The following is a 21,620-nucleotide window of genomic DNA, read 5'->3' as shown; positions in this document are numbered from 1 at the left end:
CCCCCCCCCCCCCCCCCCAGAAATTAATGAGCTGAGGATTGAAAACACCTAAAGTGGTTTTAAAACAGCCTGATTTTCTTTTGTTATAAAATTGCAGCGTTTTTTCTGGGCTGCTTTGACACAGGAGAACATTGATTAAATGCTTTTTTTTTTTTTTACAATGAACATAAATCAGAAATCTCAGCAAAGCAAATGAGATGTGAGGCACAACAAACAGGCATTTTGAATCACAAGTAGGAAACAAATGTATTTATTATGATATCAATACATATTTATATATATACTGTACAATAATAAAAATGAAGTCAAATAGCATAAGTTTTTAAAATAAAGTAGACTTTCACTTTTCATACTGCAAGCCTTTCCCCTTGATTGCATTGAGCAAATTTGGATTTATTTTGTGAAAAAAAAAAAAAAAGTTTGCTAGCAAACCATTTTACACGTGAATAAATGAAACCATTGCTGTGTAAAGCAATATAAAAAAAAAAAAACATGAACTCACAAAACTTTCTAAAGAAGCTAAAACAAAATATGTACAGTATAGATTGTACAGTATAGATTGTGCATGTGAAGGGTCAGTGTGTATGGGCGTCAGTACTGATCAGCAAATGGTTAAAACAAGTTTCACAGTTGTAAAAATAATAAAACAGCAAATGCAAATTCAAGTAAAACAGGAGTATGTTGAAACAAATTGAAATCATGTTGCTTCTGTGACAATATTACTACTTTAATAATTAGATGGACCGTAACAAAAGAAACAAAATAGTCATCTGTTTGTAAAACATAAAATCAAATTCATTACACAAGTCAGTGTATATTCATGTGGAAATGTACAAGTACAGTAAACTATGCAAGATAACACGGTCATCTGAAATTTATTATTCTATGACTTTAAGGACAAATAATATACAGCCCTTAACTACAATAATATCTCTGAGTAACACGGACAAAACAATAAATATTGTTCTCACAATACTCCAATTTGGCAACAGCAGGCAGGTCTATAGGATGCTGCCCAAATGTGCAAACCATGCCAATCAAAGCAAGTGATTAGGTTCAATGATTGTACCATAGTTCATGTCTCAAAGCTAACACTTGACATTTATGAAACCGTATCTGAGCTCGCTCATTCTGGACTTCTTTATTGCTCAACAAATGATCTTATTTGTACAAAAACAAGCATTCAGTATAATTAAGGTAAAGTAGGGTGTTCTGTTTATTCGACCTGTGCGATATACATCATGCATCGTTTGTGATGAGTGACGGTTGTGCAGACCATGTTAAGATATTTCCCTTCCTTTCAGTTGTTACGTGGCACAGTCTGGGGATGAACCCGACGGCTTCCTTCGTACCCAAATCTCATCGTTCTGATCTTCGGAGCTCCCCTTCTTCAGGTTGGACGTCTTCACATTGTCTTCACTGGCATTTTGGGACTCCAGGGTCAAAGCCATCATGGGGCTTTCCAAATCACACTCGTCAAATGGAGATACGGGTGTCTGGCAAAACTCGTCATCGTCGTCACTTAGGATGTCTGTCTCCTTGACTTCTTCCTGGTCTTCATATTCCTCCAGGTCGAACTGCTCTTCTACCCAACGGTCTGTGTCACCGGCTAACTCAGACTGCTCCTGCTCATCCTTCTGCTGCAATCGCTTTGAGTCGGATTCCTTGGGCGACGCAAGATCTTGGTGCTCTGCGTCTCCATCAAAGACGATGTCTGTGTCTATGGTGAAACGGTTGCGCACCAGCTTTCTTCTGCCCAGCGTCCTGGTTGGGGCAGATGCTGCAAGAAAAAACACGAAAACTTTAAAAGTGACCAATTTAAAGTATTTGTAGTTTCAAAGGTAGGTAATTACAGTAGTCCCTCGCTACTTCGCGGTTTGACTTTTGTGGACTCGCTCTTCTGAGGTTTTTCAAAGTAAGATTGTAAAAAAAAAAATGTACACGACACACGACTGTCAACTTTAGTACTATTCACGTGATTGGGACAGTACTGGATACTGTACAGTAAAAAAGTTAACTAAAAATAAATACTTCGGACAGGTGCTGCCGTTTTGTAGTTTTCTCTCAATAAGCCTACACTGTATCCCTGCTCATAACGACTACATTTCCCAAAAGCCAACAGTGCCCTGCCCAGCAGCCCCGTTGCTTTCTGCTGAAATGGAGGGAAAGTTTTGATCTGATCTGAAAAAGTTCAGTCCTTATTCATATAGTGACTTCAGCGCTCAGCGGATGCAGAGAGCCACACAGAACCCACCAGGAACTGGACCAGAACCGGACCTCCAGACTCATCGTGAATCTGAGCCAGTAGCCGGCTCATGAGGACTTCCAAGTGGGGAGGTGCTGCCGTAGATCTGGCGTTCCCTCTGGAGCCCACCGGTACTTCCCCATCCAGATTTACAGTGACCTCGAGAGCATCTATAAACATGCTCACCGCTCTCGGCTCCCCCTCTGCAGAATGTCTGTCACTATGTGCTTGTTTGTGCAAGTTGTTTTTTTAAATATTAGAGGTTTTTTTCCTCATGCGGGAAAAAACAAAAGTCTGATAGGAATTTTTTCACCTCCAATTCCTACATGTGTCCAGTTTACCACTTTTATTGTCTGTCCAAACAGGTCTCACTTGTAAATGAGTCTTTTAGGCTCAATGTGACTTATCTGTTTAAATAAAGGTTGAATTGGACTCAATCAGACCACCGTGTGGTCCCGTTCTGGCCATTCGAAGGTCCAGCTCCCTCCAAAATGTGTTTCGGTGCTCAAGGGCTGCACAGAACCAGAGCAGAACCAGCAGGGTAGGTCTGTTGGACCGGAACCGAGCCGCTCTTTCTGCAGAGCTGGTGAGTAAAATTTTGCAGTACTCTGCAGTTAAAATGACGTAGGTTCAAGAGTTTAGAACATTGTGGACTTCGTTGCTGCAGGGTAGGTCTAAAGAACTGGAAAACAAGTCTGACCTGACCGACCGGAACCGAGCCGCTGTTTCTGCAGAGCTGGTGAGGAAAAAGGCATTAATACTCACTCAACGTGGAGTGAATAAACATTATCAAGTTGTCCAACAATTTTCAGTCAGGTCATCTGGACAGTTTCTTTTTTTGCTGAAACGTTTCACCTTCCATCCAGAAGGCTTCATCAGTCAAGGAAACACATAACACAACACTGATTCTTCCCCCAAACAGCTTACTCCAAAGTGGAACAAACCAGTTACGTTGGTGCTAAGATGGTGTCTTTGGCATACCCCCTCCTCTGTTGCTGGCCCTCTTCCTCCTTGACAGTCATGTCAAACTGGTTCAAAACCAAAAAAGCACAAAAAAATAAACTGTCCAGATGACCTGACTAAAAAATACTGGATTGTATACCTGGATTATTGAGCATGGACTTTGTTGGTTTTGAACCAGTTTAACATGACTGTCGACGAGGAAGAGGGCCGGCACCGGAGGAGGGGACGTGCCAAAGACACCATCTTAGCACCAACATAACTGGTTTGTTCCACTTTGGAGTAAGCCGTTTGGAGGAAGAATCGGTTTTGTGTTGTGTGTTTCCTTGACTGATGAAGCCTTCTGGATGGAAGGTGAAACGTTTCAGCAAAATAAGAAACTGTCCAGATGACCTGACTGAAAATTGTTGGATTGTATACCTGGATTATTGAGCATGGACTTTTTTGATTATCAAGTCGTCTTGATTAGCTAAATAAACACTGTCTTTAGTTTGGTTGATTTAAATTCATTAGTTGACTGAACTGGTTGTTGTTTCAAATCAAAAATCTACGTCAATTCTACTTCATAGATTTTCACTTATTGCCGGAGGGGGGCTGGGGGTGTGTGTCTGGAACCTAACCCCTGCAATAAACGAGGGACAACTGTAATTGTGTTTCACAATTTTAGAGTTTGACGTTTTAAAATAAAGATGTATCAAATGTATTGATCCTTGGCCAGAGATGAATCCAATTCAAAATTAAATTTCTCTAAATTTTTGCACAGTAAACACGAGAATTAAAGTTATTTCAAAGAAAACTAGTTTTGTTTGGATGTACTTGTCTTGGAAGATGTTAATTATTTTCAGATAGTTGGATCCCTAAACTAAAAACCAGGATTCGTGATTGCGTCTGTGAAATGGGACAGAGGCTGAACTGGGACACTTGGAGCTGCAGGGCGAACGCAGCCACTGACACGGCATTTACCGGCTCTGTTTATGACTGGACGGGCTCCCTTCAGGGCACTGAGCCGTTTCCCTCCAAATGGCACGTACTGCTGGCTGAGGGGTAAACTCTCGGTTTTTAGGAGCTGCCGGCGGTGCTTTTCCCTCAAAATGGAATGGACCGTCTTCAGAAAGTCCTTCCTGCTCTCTGGAGAGCTGAGGGAGAGAGAAGGAAATGCTATCAGTTAGTCGGGGTGTTGATAGGAGCAGACATGACTGTATCAGTAGCAGGCGAGTTCAATCGACAGCAAAAAAAAAAAAAAAATCAATCTCCTCTTGAAGAGATCCTCACCTACAGCACAGGTGAAATGTTCTCTCTGGTCTTCCCTCTGACTCTGATTTTGTGTGAATAATCTCACACATAGCAGAACTCTCGCCATCTATGGGAGACAAATGTTATCTCATTAAAAAAAGAGTCCTGTATTACACGGTATAAAAGATTCAAATCGGAGTATTTATACTGCTACTGGTATATTGACTCTATTTACCTGCACTGTTTAAGGGTCGGACTTGAAGGGCATCTGTTGGGATCATGTGACGGAATCGGAAGGGATCTTTGTCCTCTGACGATACAGAGACGCGATGGGAGCCACCCTTAAATCAGTTAAACATGTTTTGTTACTCTCGAAGCAACGCTGGGAAATTAGTTCAAGCTTATTATTTGCAAAACGTGTTAACAAATAAGAATTTGTGTAGTGTTCATGGTTTCCTGCTTGAGTGAAAACTTACCATTTTCTTTTTCTGCTTGGACTCTTCTTTGCATACAAACACCACAGCAGTTTTAAACACTAAAAGACATCGGAGGGAGAGAATGATGCAGGCCATCAGTTAATCACTGTGTGAATATTGTGTATTATATATAAAATTATTATGAAAATAGTATTATCATATGTAAACCAGGGCTTAATTTGTAACGCAACCGATGATGGAATGCAAATAGTGAGTGGGCTGGCTGGGGGTCCTCCCCCATAAAGTAGATGTGATTTCCTGCATTTTGGTGTACCAGTATTTTAACGGGTTGTTAAACACTCCGTTTCTGTCAAACATCCCCCCCACCCACTACTTGACAGAACCGTCAAGTAAGTGCTTGTTGTTGTCCATCTCCACATTTGAAACCTCCTGTGGCTGCCTTTGGACTCCTCCTGCCTGCGTACGACTGCCTGTGCCTGGTTAGCTCGCCACTCACCTCGACCACTCTTTTAGGGGCGGAGATTGTTTTAAGGGTAGAGGAGGAAATGCTTCACTTGAAGGGGCAGATGTTTGTGATGTTAAGAAGTCATGTTGTGTTGTTTGTTGTGTTTAAAACGAGTGTTTATGTAATTATTTTCAGTTTACATATCCAATATAAGTTTTATTCAAGGCAGTCATATTTGTTCATAACTTTATTATTAGTAAGCCTGAGAGTTGTTGGATCTAAGCAAACAGTTGCCGGAACGCACCCCATCAAAATAGGAGAATTCCCGGATCCTGTTTCGGCAGGATACGGCTCAAATTAAGCCCTGATGTAAAGAATAATGCTTCCAAAGACTTTGTGACATAAAGTCTTATTTCAGTGTGATGTGTGCAAAATATGCCTTTAGTTAAAAATAAACATACATTTAGTATGACAACAAGAAATATTCCACAAACCAGGTGCTGAATTGTGCACGTTTTGGCATTTTTAATTTCAGAATTTTGGACCATAAGAAATACATTTCTATTCATCATCCCATCTGACTTACCAAATGTAGCCATCTGTGGCTCTTTCTTCCATTTTCCTAAGGAAACAGGTGGGTTGATCCATGTCACCATGTTGTGCAGAAGTAGATCACCCATCGACAGATCAGCAACCTGGCAATGTAATCAAAATATGAACACTGACTCACCAGTGAATTTTTATGCGATAGAACACAGTCAGGCCACGTTTGTCCATGATTACCTCTTTCTTTTCACTGCTCTGCTCGATGATGAGCTGGTCAAACACTGCTCCATACTCCTCATGGATCTTCTGCATCTCATTAATGTGGCTGGCAACCTTGTTCATGGCTTTGATAGCAACTAACATCAGAAACAAAACTGTTAGAGCTGAACTGTAGGGAATCTACACGTTTTCACTTTTCCAATGTCGGAAAGTCTTCACCTCCTCAGTCTGTGATGTGATGCCGTCTTACCGTCCAAATGGTAGTGTTCCTCACTGTCTGGATCTGTGAGTGAGTACAGCTCTCTCAGCAGGAGGGGATACTTTAGGACCCTTTGGATGGGTTTGATTAAGTACGATTCAAGGGTGGAGGAGTGCTGCTGCTTGGGATTCCGCTCAACAAGAAAGGCTTTGAAATTGGGGTCCGTTTTGGCTGAAATAAAAAAAGAAAAACTGTGATTCCAAGTCTAGTTAAAGAGCCGTTCACTCTTCAGTGCTTTACTGAAACACGTAACAGGACAAGTGAGTGAATACAAATGCATCAAACAAAGCGATCCACTGTTGAAGTTATGAAGAGAGTGGGTGTTCTGGGTACAGAACAGAAAGTTCAAGCATGGTTAATTACATATCATACAATCTTTCAGGGCTTTTAACCTTTAGAACTTCCATCTTGAAAGTATGCTGGAGTTATACGGACAACAGTACGTCTGAATACAGCAAAGCAGATATATGCTAACTTGTATATGGTAGACAGACAGATAAATCCATTATTTTAAGCCACGACAGTAATTCAGCCTGATATAACATTTACTTACCCTTTACAAGAACTTTCGGGACTTTGGTGTGACTTGCACAGAAAGCACTATAAATTTTAAAACGGTCAGCATAGTACAAGAAAGAGCCTCCCAAAGAGAAAAGGATTTTCTGTAGAAAAAAGTCAACTGGTTAAAAAAAGCTGATACTTTTAAAAGCTTGTTACTACATCAACGTTCATGCTCAGTAATCCTGGTAGAAATCCAGCAAAGTTCAGTCAGGTCATCTGTACGGTTTCTTTTTTTTTTATGTTGAGACGTTTCATCCTTCATCCAAAGGACTTCATCAGTTCGAGGAGCCACAACAAACTGAGTCCCACAAGCAGCAAACCCACAGAGTGGACCAACCAGTTTGCTGGTGATAAGATGGTTTCTGGGGTCCACCCTCTCCACCATCAACTCCTCTGAGGCAGCCATAGCCAAAGTGGTTCAAAACATCAAAGTTCATGCTCAGTAATCCTGGTAGAAAATTCAGCAAAGTTCAGTCAGGTCATCTGGACGGTTTCTCTTTTTGTTGTTAATGAGATGTTTTGTCCTTCATCCAAAGGATTTCATCAGTCAGAGGAACTAAAATAAACTGAGTCCCACATGAAGTCCTGACGAAGTCCTTTGGATAAAGGACAAAACGTCTAAAAAAAGAAGAAGAAAGAAACCATCCAGATGACCTGACTGAACTTGTTACTACATGTTAGCAAAGAGAAAGATGTACCTTAAACTGATCCACGCTCTCAAGCTTTTCCAGGTCTGGAACCAGCCTGGTCCCATCTTCCAGGGTCTTGAGGAATTCAACTTGGAATTCAACCATTTCCGGTAAATTTCCAAACAGAACATCCAGCTGATAAAAGAGGTAATGTGAAGACAGAACATACAGTATTTAACATTTCAATAGTCTGGTTTTAGCCCCTTGTAACAGTTAAGTGTGAATATTCTCAGCATGTGATACAACAATATGAGTTTAAATATTGCAAGTGCATGTAAATCATCATGGTTTGCACTCCTCAAGTTCACCCCCTCATTTTCCAGCCCTCTGGTTCTGCACAGCTACACTTCACATGATTATGCAACCAACCTTTATTGGAATATTTTACCAGTGCTGGCATTTAAAAGACAAGCTACTTTTGAAAGACTCACGGGTAACATTTCACGTACCTCATCCTGAGTGAGGAAGGTCTCTTTCTGCAGCGGGGTTAAATATCTCCCAATGAGGCAATTGAGATCCTGTAAGGCAAAAGTTAATTGTGACTCTGGTTTGTTCCATGTTATTATGTAGAAAACTAATGAGAGAAAAAAAACCAACAATTTCATGGATTGTAAAATTTTCGCAACAGAATAAGTACAGTATACTGCAGGTGTGCATAAAACAATAAAAACTAATTTATTTATTTATTCACAATAAAAGACAAATAATAGACGCCTTTTGGTGCATATTTTTTAAAAACAAGAATAAGATAAAGACCCAGCAAAAATCTATGCATGTGAAAAAGGCCTGTCGCGATAAACAATAAATTAATTAGTCGCATGATAAATGAAAATTATCGACTTTGTTTTCATTTATCGGCTTTATCATTTCTTCATGTCTCTCTCTTTCTACTGAAGACACTGGATGACAAAAAGCTCAACTCTGGTGCTCTTCACTGACCCCTCTCTTTCTCTTTTATCTTTAAAATCTGTTTTAACGATCCAAAATCACGTTTTTGAATCGTTAAAAGCAGCTAAGCTGAGAAGCTAAGCTACGAGCTAAGCTAACAGGCCGACCTCGGGAAAAAAACTCCATCTTGTCGAAGCTCCAAAATTCACGGTTGAAACCCGTGAATTTGTGCAAAAAGTTGTTTTTCTCTACAAAAAGATGCTGAGAACTTGTTTACTGATTTTTATTAAAAGCTTTGTGTGAAAAATACTATGCTAAAGAGCTCCAATCACACAGAGCATCCGCCATTTTGAGAAACGAAGAGAGACAGCCCATGTCATGTCAAAGGGCCTCCCTCCCATTTTTCTTAAGACACTGCTCGCTCCCTCACTATCCATCCTTTGGTTCAGTCTTATACTGCCATCCGGTGGTCAAAAAACCATACTACATGAAAAACAAATTAGCAAACAATTATTCTTAAATTTGACAATAATGACTAATTATTGTCAAATTTCAAACAATATTATCGTTTATCGCAATAATTTCTGAGACAATTAATCGTTCAGCAAAATTTGTTATCGTGACAGGCCTACTGTGAAAACAGTTACCCAGAATAAACTGCAGGCAGTAGTTTTAAAGTGCCATAAAAATCCTGGCAATGAAAAGCAGCATACAATTCTAAAAAGCCCAAATCAGCTGTGCTTAATGTGACAGAAAACAAACAACAGAAAATAATATTTTTACATTCTCAAGAATCACTTATAAGTCATGAACCACAATTTAGAAAGTGGTGTCATATGATGTTTTTATAATTTGGTTATTGTAAAACGAACGAGCACAACTCTTAATACAAGCAACTACAGCTGCCTTCATTAGTGTAATTGTTCTTTTCAGTATTTATTCCTGTGCTTTATCGCAATACCCCTAGAACTTTAAGTTAAACGTCTGCACATAAGCACTGAGTGCACCCACATGACTAAATCTAATTAATTAGAATCAAACAGTCTTTTATAGCTTGAACAATGTACAATCAATCAAGCATAATATGATTTCTATAATGGATACATTTGTGCCCTCGATATGACAAATAGTCTTTTAAGCGGTCTTGACATTATCCCATCTCTAACCCAGTTATCTCACAGAGCCATTTTTTTTTTTTACTGGACAGGAAAAGATTAGAAAATATCCAGGCAAGGGCACAGCTGTGTCCCTCTCGTATCTCCGAGGACACAAAGATACATATGGATTGGTTCTATAGCGTAGGTAATACGAGGGGCAAATACAACCCAAGACAGATAGAAACTCAGATTAATGGACGAGGGAGCATATGCAAGTCACAAACACCATCTGTCTAAGGAAGATGACTGATACTGACTTTGACATAGGTGCGCTCCGTCTCCACAAGTTCACAGATTACTTTGCGGAGCTTGTCGGCGTCGGACAGCTGCCGGGGAGTTGCAGTCTGTGGGAAGGGTGAGTCCGGGCTCGGTGAGGAGGACACACACTCCAAGGGATTCATATCATGGAGACTGCGACAAAAAGCAGCGACCTGCTCCGTACTCTGCAAACAAAATCGACGAGAGACAAAGTGTTAAGCTGAAAAATGCTTTAAATATAATCCCGACCTGAAGACACGAAAGGAAATATCCGCAGGGCAACCGATCAGCACCTTAAACGTTATCGTGTAAGCACCACCTTCTACCTACTGATGTGCACAGACTCATGACTGTGCAGAGAGAGAGAGCCTGGATGAAGGCAGAGGCAGCTCTTAAAAAAAATCAGTTTGCACTAATTTGATCTATTTTCAGTCTATCATAACTGTGACTTTCTGACCCCCATTCTTCTGCTAACTTCCCCTGGTGCTTTCTTCCTACTGATGGATCAGCGGTGTAATGATCCAACTCTTTCACAGAATCAAAATATACTCACAATGCTGTGTGTCCACACAAGTATGGGTTGCCATGGTGACCGACCCTGATGTGCATTAGACTATTATTTTGGACAAAAATAGACCCCTCTCGACAAAAGCCTACATGGGTGAACAAATGCAGCTTCTTTGTTTACAAAGGGCTACAGCCTCGCCAGCCCAAAATAAAAGAAGGAAAACGCTGCATCGACTTGTCACATCAATACAAACACATAATAGACAGCACAAAAGAACTCCGTTCTTATCTATCAAAACATGATCTTACGGGAGACGAACTTTAAAACTATGACCCAAAAAGAGATCAATAGTCTCACAGAGCAGTTACGGCCATAGAAAGGACAACCAGCAGGAGTGTGTATAAGAAAATGCACAACATGCTCATACTGTGGAGTTTTACGGACTTGGCAGAGGCAATATAATCTCACACCTACGGGTTCCTCTGGGAAATAATAATAATAATATAGCTTTCACTCAGCTACAAAAGACGGATAGTTATAATCTTAATTAAGATTAAAATTATAATCACTCTACGTATTTCAGAATATCAAACCCACCACTCCTTATGCATAAATTAGAACAAAAACAAAACTGCATAATTAATTTTTCTGAAAATCCCCCACCAAGACTCACCACACCAAGCAAGTGACAATAGTGCAAGTTTCAAACAATGTTTTTATTTCCCTATATTCACAAAAATGTTAAAAAAAAAAACATGCACAAACATAATAAATGAGGAGCAGTGTGTTTTTCAGCAGCAGCCACAGCTCCTCTGCTTCAGCTTTGTAAATGATAGTGATTATCTGCGTTATCTAATCAAGCAGACATTCATATGTGAGGCACGACAAGCGTTTGTCCCTTTTCACAAATTCTCCAAATCATCAGGCTGCTCCCAGATCAACTAGGAAGTGCTACAATTGCTGTAAATGTATTTCAGCAAATACATTTTACAGTGTAATGAATCGGTAGTGCGAGCAGGGTTTGGCAATTTTAGTGTCATAGTTGGTGATTAAGTGAATCTTGCACATGCAAACTAGTAAAATAAATGAAGAGTGTCATGGTTTGAACAGTTTCAGGTAAAAACACGTTTGACCAAAGTCACCCTTGTGCAGGATCCATGTTTTTGTTAGTTTTAGTGATAGCTTTTAGTGTTTTAGGATTCACTCACACCAGTCACCAGTCACACCTCCTCAGTCAGGCTGCCACGCCCATTCTCACCTGTGTCCAGTCTGCAGTCAGCCCAGGCGTCTCCAGTTCCTCATCGTTCCAGTTCTAGATATTCGTCGTGCTCCTTGTGATTTATCCACAAGTTATGCAAGTTTTACTGCCATGTCAGCATTTTGTTACTGGTTTGTAATAAAAATAAGTTCATTTTTGAGCTCCTCGTGTTCTGGATGCACTCTGAGTCCAAAGCCTCCTGAAACCGTGAAGCTTTGCTTCACTGCACCCAAAGTTACTTTCATAAAGTCTGTTGCAACCTATAAAAAGGTAGATTAGTCTAAACCTCTGAGTGGTACCTGTACATTTAGCTCAGAGTTTAACGTTAACGCCTGAGATAAGTGTCATCACTGCCTTTGGTTGCATGTGCTTCCAACCCAATAAATACTTTCTTCATTGTTGTTGGCCTCTTTATGTGCGTTTGTGTTTTAAGCCACAAAGTGTTGTTCACACAGTGACACAGTGTTTGACTTTGCAACTAAAATGACTACATGCAGAATGTCAGGAGCTCCACTCAGTGTAGAGTATGCAAACTGATTTATATTAAATTATGCCATTTCTAAACAGAGTCTGATGAGGTTGCTGCAAATGCCTGTCTTGTGTTTATTTATGTTCAAAGCATTAAACAGAATTGATCAAAGTGTGGACAGGAAACACATTTTTATTATCAAGTGTTTATCTACTGTGAGTTTTGTGTGAGTTGAGGGTGTCATAGTGAGGTGATGCTGCAATTTATAAAAGAAAAAAATAAATTTCTCTGAGTTTTACAAACCTTTTCCGCAAACATACAGTCGGTGTGAAATTTGGAAATTAGAAAAGGTAAATTTTGCTTTCCTGGTATAGTTTTGGATTAAAGTTCATAAGTAAATACAAAATATAAATGGGGGATATTGGTACCATGCGGTGATTTCAAGCATGAAAACTTTCAGTCTGTTGGCTTTTAGTAGGTTATATAAGGAGGGTGGAGCCAAATTTTCCAACACGATAATAAAAAAAAATGTGATTCCAGTAAAACAGAGCCGCAGGCAGCACGGTGGCTCAGTTGGTAGAGCTGCTGCTTCTCAGCGAGAAGGTCACCGGATCGAATCCCGGCCCGGGGGCCTTTTTGGGTGGAGTTTGCATGTTCTCTCTGTGCATGCGTGGGTTTTCTCTGGGGACTCTGGTTTCCTCCCATTCTAAATTGTCCCTAGGTGTGAGTGAAAGAGTGAATGGTTGTTTGTCTCTATGTGTCCCTGTGATGGACTTGGACCTGTCCAAGGTGTTCCCCGCCTCTTGCGCAATTAATGCTGAATATGGGAAACGGTGACCCCCGTGACACAAAAACGAAGAAGCGGATGAAAGATGATGGATGGAAATAGAGCAGCACAATATTAATAAAACATGCAAACTTCATTGTCATTGTTAAATATTGCAATAACAGCACGTCTTGTGATGAATAAACAAGCCCTGTTTTCCTTTAGTTTTCTTTCTGTCATCACAACACTAACAGGCGACCAACATCTAAATTTTGTGTGGCTATTTATTGATATGGATCCATTTTCTTGGCCAAAAATAAAATGGGCGTGTAGCACATGACACTTTAAAATATAGTAGTCCACCATTTTTCGCTGTTCAAGCAGTTTTACGATATTGATATTGGAGATGTTGATACTGTTTAGGATCTAATACGAACCGTCGCCTGGGTATAGGGTGAAAAGTAAGGAACCTAAACAAGTCAAAGAAACAGTGTTTTGCTAATAAGTCCAGTTACAGTAAAAAGTAATTAAATAAATAAAGATGGCAATGACGTGAGTTTATTTCTTATAATGGCTTTTATTCATTAGAATATAGATTATTTATTGATAATAAGCTCAGTCTGCAAAAATGAGGTGAAAGTGTTTCAACTGTGACAGCCTTTTTTAAGGCCAGCTCTCTTCTTTAGGAATCTGACAGTAAGCTGAGTGTGCTGAGGTTAGTGTGTGAATAACGACCATTTCTCAGCAAAGGTTGGTAATCTGACAATGTCAGAGCAATTAACTACAGATACACCGGTCAATCTGTCACAACACAGAATAAAGGCCGGTTTCAGAGAAACAGAACTTCATATCTGTGTTAATATCTCCCTCTGTCAACAACGCTGTGCAGGTGTATTCATGTTCTTCAAACTCTTCCATATAGAAAATTGATGTCAAGTGCTCTCATTTTCTGCACACTTGTGAGGCTAAAATGAATTGTCATGGCAACATGACATGTCGCAGAGAACTCTGACTTAATCACATCATATGAGGTTAATATCCTCCAAATAACTTCCTTCTCCATCATGGGCAAACCAAACAGATAAACACAAAAGCTACCATACATTAGCATGTATTTGACCAACATTTGTCATTTTAACAAATCAGTTACAGTGTACCACAAATGTTTTATAGTCCATATCTGAAATGGGGCTTTTAATGCTCTACTTTTACTTTTTCTACTTTTTCTTTCACTTCTACTTTTACAAATGTGTGTATTTTATGTTGAAATGCTAGTTCTGAATGTGTGTATTGTTCTCTTCAAGTGGCTGAGGTGAGCTGGTCTGGGAAGCTCAGTCCTCACCTCCTTCTACAGGTGTGCAGTGGAGAGCATCCTGTGCTCCAGCATCAACGTGTGGCATGGAGGCTGCACAGCTGCAGAAAGAAAAGCTTTGCAGAGAGTGGTGAAGGCTGCACAGAAGATGTTGGAGTCAGTCTCCCCACCATCACAGACATCTACACCTCCAGATGCAGGAAGAGGGCCACCTGCGTCAAGAAGGACCCCATTCACCCAGCACACACAGTTTTTGCCCCGCTCCCCTTAGGAAGGAGGTTGAGGAGCTTTAAGTGCAGAACCACTAAACTGAGGAACAGCTTCTACCCTGAAGCTGTTAGATTCATAAATCCCTAACCAGGAAAATCACCGCAATGCCACTTTAATTGGACATTTGATACTTTCTATGTGCTGCTGATTATTCATGCTGCTGATTCTTACCCATAAGCTGCTGTATTCACACCCATCTGCTCACAACAGACTCATGTTCAGGCTGCTGTTTAATACACCACCATATTATATTATATTATATTAACATTGTTTAACGTATATCTTAGATCTTTGTATACTGTTTCTTTTTTATAGTTTATATTAGTGATATTTTTGGGTGTAACTGACCTTGGGTACACAATTTTGTTCCACCTCATGTACCACATTTGATGCAAATGACAATAAAGTCACCTTGAACCTTGAATGAATTATGATCGCATATGCTCTTGGCGCTCAAGCCTCTTCTGTAAATTAATTATTGACCCCAGTGGGATTGATTAAAATAACAACATAAATAACTTATATAACAAAAGTCCAACCCCTATCAAAAATAAAATAAATTCAATTACGGAGTCCTGTCAGTTATTAAAAAACTGCACGTTTTTTCTTTTTTGCCACAAATGCAAATACTTATTGCTGCGAAATTTACCAGATAGGTTATATTTTATGCAACCTAAGTATAAGATAAAAGATAAAATCACAAATCTATAGCCGTTCTGAGAAAAAAATATGGGCACATGAAACCGATTCTCTTCTGCTAATTTTGTCAGCTCAGCTCGTCAAGTTTTCCTGAGCTTACAAAGACGGTCACGCTGCAGTCATAGTTCTCACAGTTTTGCCTAATTAACACCATCGCAGCTCTGAGCAGTGTATGAACATGACACGGCACAGAGACAAAGCAGGAACACCGAAGAATAGAGTGATGCGAACAACTTATAAATCATAGAGGCCATCGTGGGTTAAATCGTGAAATGTCAGTCGATTGTTTCCTCTAGCTTATGAAACATAAATTAGATGCAATTAGAATCATTAAAGCACTGATGAAGTAGAGAGATTACATATGCGCCCTCTGAAACTGACGGGAGACTGATGTCGCCGCTTCAGATGGTAAGAGAGAAAGCTCTCCAGCTGTCAATCAAGCAACAACGTTCAGGGGAGTTTGTCAAAGTCGGGTAAAGTCCAACTTGTTGAGGTCAGATCTGCAGAGAAGGAGCTTAAGCATGCAGCATTTCATTTCCTTGATATCTTGTGGAACACTTAGGACCAACTCTGCGACACGACGATGACTCACAGCTTCCTGTTTTCAGCAGCCAAGAAAGAGTGTGAAACAAATGCTAGAGGAAAGTCTTCTCTTCCCTCATCTAAGAAAACAGCTACTACAGCGGTAAGAGAAGCCCAGGTAAAGACAAGAAACAGATGACAGGAATCTCACCAGATGAAGCATGTCATAGATGGAGTCTGCGGAGCGCTTTCTGTACTTGCTCCACTTCAGGACAGACATAGCCCCGTGCAGGTGGACAGTCAGAGTCGAGTCAAGTGCAAGCGAGAGACGACTCCAGGCTTTGAAAACTCAAGCCTGTACTGTACCTTTCGAACACATTCCTCAGCCCTTTTTGTCTTCTTTTTTTTTTTTTTTAAAGAAGGTGCTATGTCGCTTGAGTGAAGCCGCTCAGCCTCCTCCTCTCCGCCCACCAGCACTTACAGCCTTCCAGCTCTCCCTCTTCTGTGCCTTCACAGTCTGCTGTAGAACTGTCACTAATATTTTTCTCTCTCTTCCTTTCTCTCTTCTCTACCGGCTGGGTAAACTCAGGCACACAGAGTGAGTGTGAAGGTCTGTCCTAACTCAGAAAACACTGTACGAGTCTTAATAATCCTTGTAATGTTGCTTAAGAGCAAAGCCGAAGGAGCGATGGAGTCTCCTCCAGGTCGCAGTGGATTGGGATTGGCTGGACGAGCAGCACAGCCGTAGAATACAAATGTAAGATTTCATAAAGAGGAGGGGTGTTGCAAAGAAGATGGCTTTGCAGGAAGGAAACAGAATGCCTTTAATATTTAGTAACAAATCATAAAATGTATCGGTTCCCTCTGGACACTTCCACAAATAATACAATACAGTATTTAGACATAAACAAGTTGATTAATTCAACACTCAAATGACTGTTTTCACTTAATAAGCAATTTCCCAATTTACATAAACAGCCTCTTTTCAAATTACAAATGAAATTTTACAACACAGTTGATTAGAAACTTGTATTTTGATAGGGCAATTTAATTAGTCATTTCTCTCAATATTGATCAAAGTCATATAAACATATGACTATTGCTGGATATAACATATAATATTATTATTCAATTATTGTTGGTGTTTTTGTTATTGATGCTAGTTTTTTTAGGGATGCACAATATTATCGGCATGGTATCGGCCGATATTAGCGATAAAGTTAAATATCGGACATCGGCCAGTCCATCAAAATAACTCACCAATATAAAAGGCGCTATTTTAAGGCGTTGTTTTTGTACAACAACCCAGTGATGTTATGACATCACGTGCACCGTTGAGTTTAGATTTTGTGAAATTCTATGAATTTGCACTGTTCTAGTGTTGTCATTGTGTTACATAGAGATAGTAAATGTCATGAATAAAGGTGACATTAAACATAATCAAAGTTGAAGTGTTACATCATTTTCAGCTCCTTTTAGGCATCTGTATTTGCTAACAGGCCAAATTGACAAAGACCGTGCAGAATAATGTAGTATTTTAATTCCACAGCAGAGAAAGCTATGTAGTCTCTGTACGTAGGTCTATGGGGAAAAATATCAGTATTGGTATCGGTTATCGGCCAATAATGAGTTTTTTTCTTATACGCTGAAGTGACTTATATATGTTTTTTTCCTCTCCATGAGGCATTTTTTGACTGGTGCAACCTATACTCTGGACTGAAGTATAATCTAGAAAATATGGTACTACAAATGTAAATAAGCACAGCATCTACTTTAATTTGAACAAGATACTTCCTGAAAACAAGCAAAAGGGCCCAGCCTTGGAAGAAATACAAAGGATCTTATTTAGGTTAGGATGATGAGAAAATACTAATTACATAGCAGGGCCTAAATCAAGTCTGGCTTTAAATGGTTTTTATAGCCAGTTACAAGGTAATCAAGCGCTGTTACAAGAAAGACCAGTCGTCTTTTTAATGTTGGTGACAAAAAGAAGATTAGACTGCTGTTTTAATTACACATTTTTAAAATCAGCACAAGAAAACATTGCCAGCCAATCAGCCAAAGCACTTCAAAAGCATCAGACTTGTAATTTTTTACCGTCTCAACAATCATGCTCTCATTTGCAATTATAAACTGATTTAGATTTCATATCAAAATGCCACCTGTTAACAACTTCCATTAACCACGCACAATCAAGCAATTACAAAGCAAACTTAAATACATCTACATGTTCAGAAGGAAAGAATCGTCTATAAAACACAGGCTCAGGACCGACTGTTTAGCAATTAGAATGTATATGAAAACGTTGGCTCTTTTTAAAAAATTCAGAAACAAGTATGTTGCTTTACAGCGGCGTGCAATGAGTCCTAACCCAAATTTGTATTGAGAAGCAGCACTCAAATGTCAATATCGATGGAACGGCACTGCTTTGATAAACAAGACAAAATGAGCGAGTAACAGGTGGCGACTCAAACTGTGCTGAAGCCAAATGTTTTTTTCTTCACAACACAAAGCAGAAAAGGGTTCTGCGAAGGACAAGACACAAGAATAGACTTCATGTTGCATATTTTGTATTTTGCACTTTTACCTTTCTGCGCTCATCAAACTCACTGAAGCTCTCAGAGTCGTCATCCAGGCTGTCTCCTGAACTCTCCAGTAACAGTCCCACACTGTCGTCCAGGATCTCCTCTGTTTAGAAACAGACCAGTCAGCTGGACACTTGTGACTTTCTTCAATTTATCGTATTTTCTTGCACTGTCATTTCATTTTTATTTTTTTTTTTTACGGTCCAAACAAAATCAATTTCATGGTTTAGCTTCATCAATTTACTTAAGATTATTCTGTCCTCCCTAATTAATTCTTGTAGGTTTATGATCTGTAAAAAAAAACAACTTGATGCCACTAAAAACACAAAGAAATACATCTAAGTTCATGCTCAATAATCCAGATAAAAAATCCAACAAAGTTCAGTCAGGTCATCTGGACGGTTTCTTTTTTTTGTTGAGATGTTTGTCCTTCATCCAAAGGACTTCATCAACCCGAGGAGCCACAAACAAACTGTGTCCCACAAGCAGCACACTCCCATAGCAGACCAACCAGTTTGCTGGTGATTTTTTATTTCTGTTATAACAAAAAAAAAAAAAAAAAAACGTCCAGATGACCTGACTGAACTGTGTTGGATTATGTACCTGGATGACTGAGCATGAACTTTGAAACATTTAGTACTCTTTACTAAGTGTCTTTGTAAAGGTAAACATGAAATGTGCTGTAAATTAGTATAAGGTTGAAGGGGAACGTGTCTGTACTTAATAATTATTTTCACCTTGACTCTGGGAAAAGATATCGGTGTAGAGATCATCTGCTGTATCTGAGCGGCGCGGTGGCAGGTAGCACAGCTGACGGCGGTCCACCGAAGGCAGCGTGTTGACTGTTAAGGCCAGAGATGCTTGAGAAAACGCTGCCTTCATGTCGGAGAAATTGAGATTGTGGGAGTCTTTTCGATTCAGCTGCAGAATTTCATCCCCAGCATTTAGACCTGCAACGACAGAGCGCCATTCCATTCAATTTAACCACCACCAATGCATTTATGCAAAGGTAAACATTTTATTTCCTCAGTAATGTCTTGTAACGTGAGTTTTCTCATTTCCTGTCATCTCTGACATTCAAATAACAAAACAAAAGTGAAAATGTTACTTTGACACATATCTTTGCCATTCTGCCTGACTCATTTTAAAGTGCAATTGTTGACACTGTTGGCAGTACAGCTTTAAAGTGCTGCATCTTCAGCACAATATTTTGACATCACACAACCTCAAACTTATTCCCCAGCAGGGCAGCGAGCGTGAAGCAGCTTTGGGGAACAATCTTATATAACATAATTCTCGATAAAGGTCATGTGAGGCAACATGGTTGTGATTGCAGTAATTAACTTCTAGCTAAAATATTGTGTTCTTCTAACCCCTTCTGATTGCTAATAGTATTTTTTACCTTAAATGTCACAGTAGATAAAAAACAATAGTCATAAATAAAATACCAGTAGTGTATGGGATGTTAAAGCAGTTTGTGTTGTTTTGCCCTTGTGCAATTAAACTAATATATATTAATATATTAAAATTAGCTATATTTTTCGGCTTCAGTCAGAGATAGTTAGAGCAGTAAGCCTGTCCCTGTGGCTTTCAGGCTAAAAGCATTACAAGATGACACTTTTGACTAAAAACAAACCTTTGGCAAAGGCTAAACCTCCTGCCTTTACATCAGTGATGTAGAGCTGCTGCACCCCGTCCTCTTCCACCACTGAAATGGAGAAACCTGAGAAAGATGAAGGGTGATATAAAGATTTTGAGTAGGTCAAAGAAAAATAATTGATTCTACTCAAACAAAAACAACATGGATAAAATAATACATTAGTCCCTCGTTAGTTCGCGGTTCGTTTTTCGCGGACTCGCTCTATCGCGGTTTTTCAAAATAAGATTGGACATGACACACAATAGGCTGAATGATGGATGAGGCGCACGATCGGCATGGAATTTTTACTTAAAAGCAATTATTTTAATTTATTTAGCACCTGTGTGCTGCCCAAGCTGCAGGAGAAGCTTCCTCCTGCAGCTGATCAGCTGATCTCTTCTCTGCAGCAGTTTAGAATATTGCAAGACTGTAGGAAGCGTTTAAAATGTCTTTATATATATAAATATAAAATAAGCTACTACTTACTACTTGTACTAGTATTCCTACTTTGCAGTTTTTCCACTTATCAGGGGTCTTCAGGGTACAAATCCCCTGCGATAAACAAGGGACTACTGTAACTCAAAATAATAAATAAATAAAATTGTTCTCACCATAACCAATCATACAGGATTCATCTCTGTCAAACTGGATTACTTTTGTCGTTTTGGAGCAGATCTCGATTTCTTTATAAAGCTGTGGAGGACAAAAAAGAAGTTATGAAACGCTCGCTAACTATAGTCATGGTTTTGTGAGTTGGCTTTGACAGCAGGAAAAAAAAAAAGAGCATTAATTTTCTGCCTTCTCAGACAAAGCAGCTGACATATCTTTATGTGTTGTGTCATAAATAGATGATGTAGAAAAGGCTTCAAATATTTGATTAAGAATTTAAATAAATATGTTTTGGTTCATGTTCTTTCCATAAAACTGATTATTTGAAGAAAACATAACAAAAAGTGATTTAATCTGGCTATGAGCAGTTCTCTTATGAGTGCAGAACGTTGTTCCTAGTGCGAGTCCTCACATATTTATTACTATTTAAATCAATTTTTTGATCTTTGTAAGCTTAAGAAGGCTGTTTGGATAAAACGGGATAAGCTCATGTTCAGTCGGGGAGTCACATACCAAGTCACAGATATCCTCCTCTGGTTTGGGAGTGTAGAATTGCACTTGGTTTTCAATAAGGAGTTTAAGTCGCAAGTAATGCTTGGTTGGATCAAGATCATGAGCCTGTGGAATATTTATACAAAAAGAAGATATTCTTTAGTATCACAGCATTAATAATGTCCTTTTTTCAGAAAACAAGTGACTTTTTAAGCTATGTCAAATCTAAAGTCCTCCACATGCACATAGTGAATAATGGGTCAGACAAAATGAACTAATACATAAACCATGATTCGGGTGGCATAATTCAAGGTGTGGCTCTGTTACCTTGCAGATGGATTCAAGAACACAAAGTGCAGACTCTCCTGGCTGGATGGTGGTTAACACAGGCTGGTCATTGGGCAGGCAAACCCAAGAGGGAGTAAGGTGCCCAGGGACCCAGATGTCGCTCTCAGTGTTGGGTTGTGGAAGGTTTTTCACAGCTCCTTCGTCGTGTTTCTTTGAAAACAGACATCAAGATGTACATGTGATTACTGCAATCACTTTAGGTCCCAGCTTCAGTTGTAATCAGTCACTACTTTATATATATATATA

The 21,620-nt window shown here is 39.4% G+C and overlaps 1 protein-coding gene across 1 annotated transcript in view; it reads right to left on the bottom strand.

The window, feature by feature from the left end:
• Positions 1–1,142: 1,142 nt before the first annotated feature.
• Positions 1,143–21,620, bottom strand: part of LOC119410720 (T-lymphoma invasion and metastasis-inducing protein 1) — a 29,072-nt gene continuing 8,594 nt past the window's right edge. The window contains exons 8-25 of the mRNA XM_037677617.1: positions 21,354–21,524; positions 21,048–21,152; positions 20,537–20,618; positions 19,923–20,009; positions 19,024–19,236; positions 18,289–18,389; positions 9,897–10,082; positions 8,044–8,112; positions 7,604–7,729; positions 6,898–7,006; positions 6,336–6,515; positions 6,104–6,222; positions 5,907–6,015; positions 4,915–4,973; positions 4,674–4,779; positions 4,478–4,565; positions 4,169–4,341; positions 1,143–1,780 (exon numbers count right to left, since the gene is read on the bottom strand). Coding sequence (XP_037533545.1) covers positions 1,308–1,780; positions 4,169–4,341; positions 4,478–4,565; positions 4,674–4,779; positions 4,915–4,973; positions 5,907–6,015; positions 6,104–6,222; positions 6,336–6,515; positions 6,898–7,006; positions 7,604–7,729; positions 8,044–8,112; positions 9,897–10,082; positions 18,289–18,389; positions 19,024–19,236; positions 19,923–20,009; positions 20,537–20,618; positions 21,048–21,152; positions 21,354–21,524 — 2,556 coding nt within the window. The 3' untranslated portion in view covers positions 1,143–1,307. The remainder of the gene's footprint in view (positions 1,781–4,168; positions 4,342–4,477; positions 4,566–4,673; positions 4,780–4,914; positions 4,974–5,906; positions 6,016–6,103; positions 6,223–6,335; positions 6,516–6,897; positions 7,007–7,603; positions 7,730–8,043; positions 8,113–9,896; positions 10,083–18,288; positions 18,390–19,023; positions 19,237–19,922; positions 20,010–20,536; positions 20,619–21,047; positions 21,153–21,353; positions 21,525–21,620) is intronic.

This window comes from Nematolebias whitei, chromosome 6 (assembly GCF_014905685.2).
Source record: "Nematolebias whitei isolate Nwh7 chromosome 6, NemWhi1, whole genome shotgun sequence".
NCBI lineage: Eukaryota > Metazoa > Chordata > Actinopteri > Cyprinodontiformes > Rivulidae > Nematolebias > Nematolebias whitei.
This window is presented reverse-complemented; position numbering and strand designations above follow the sequence as displayed.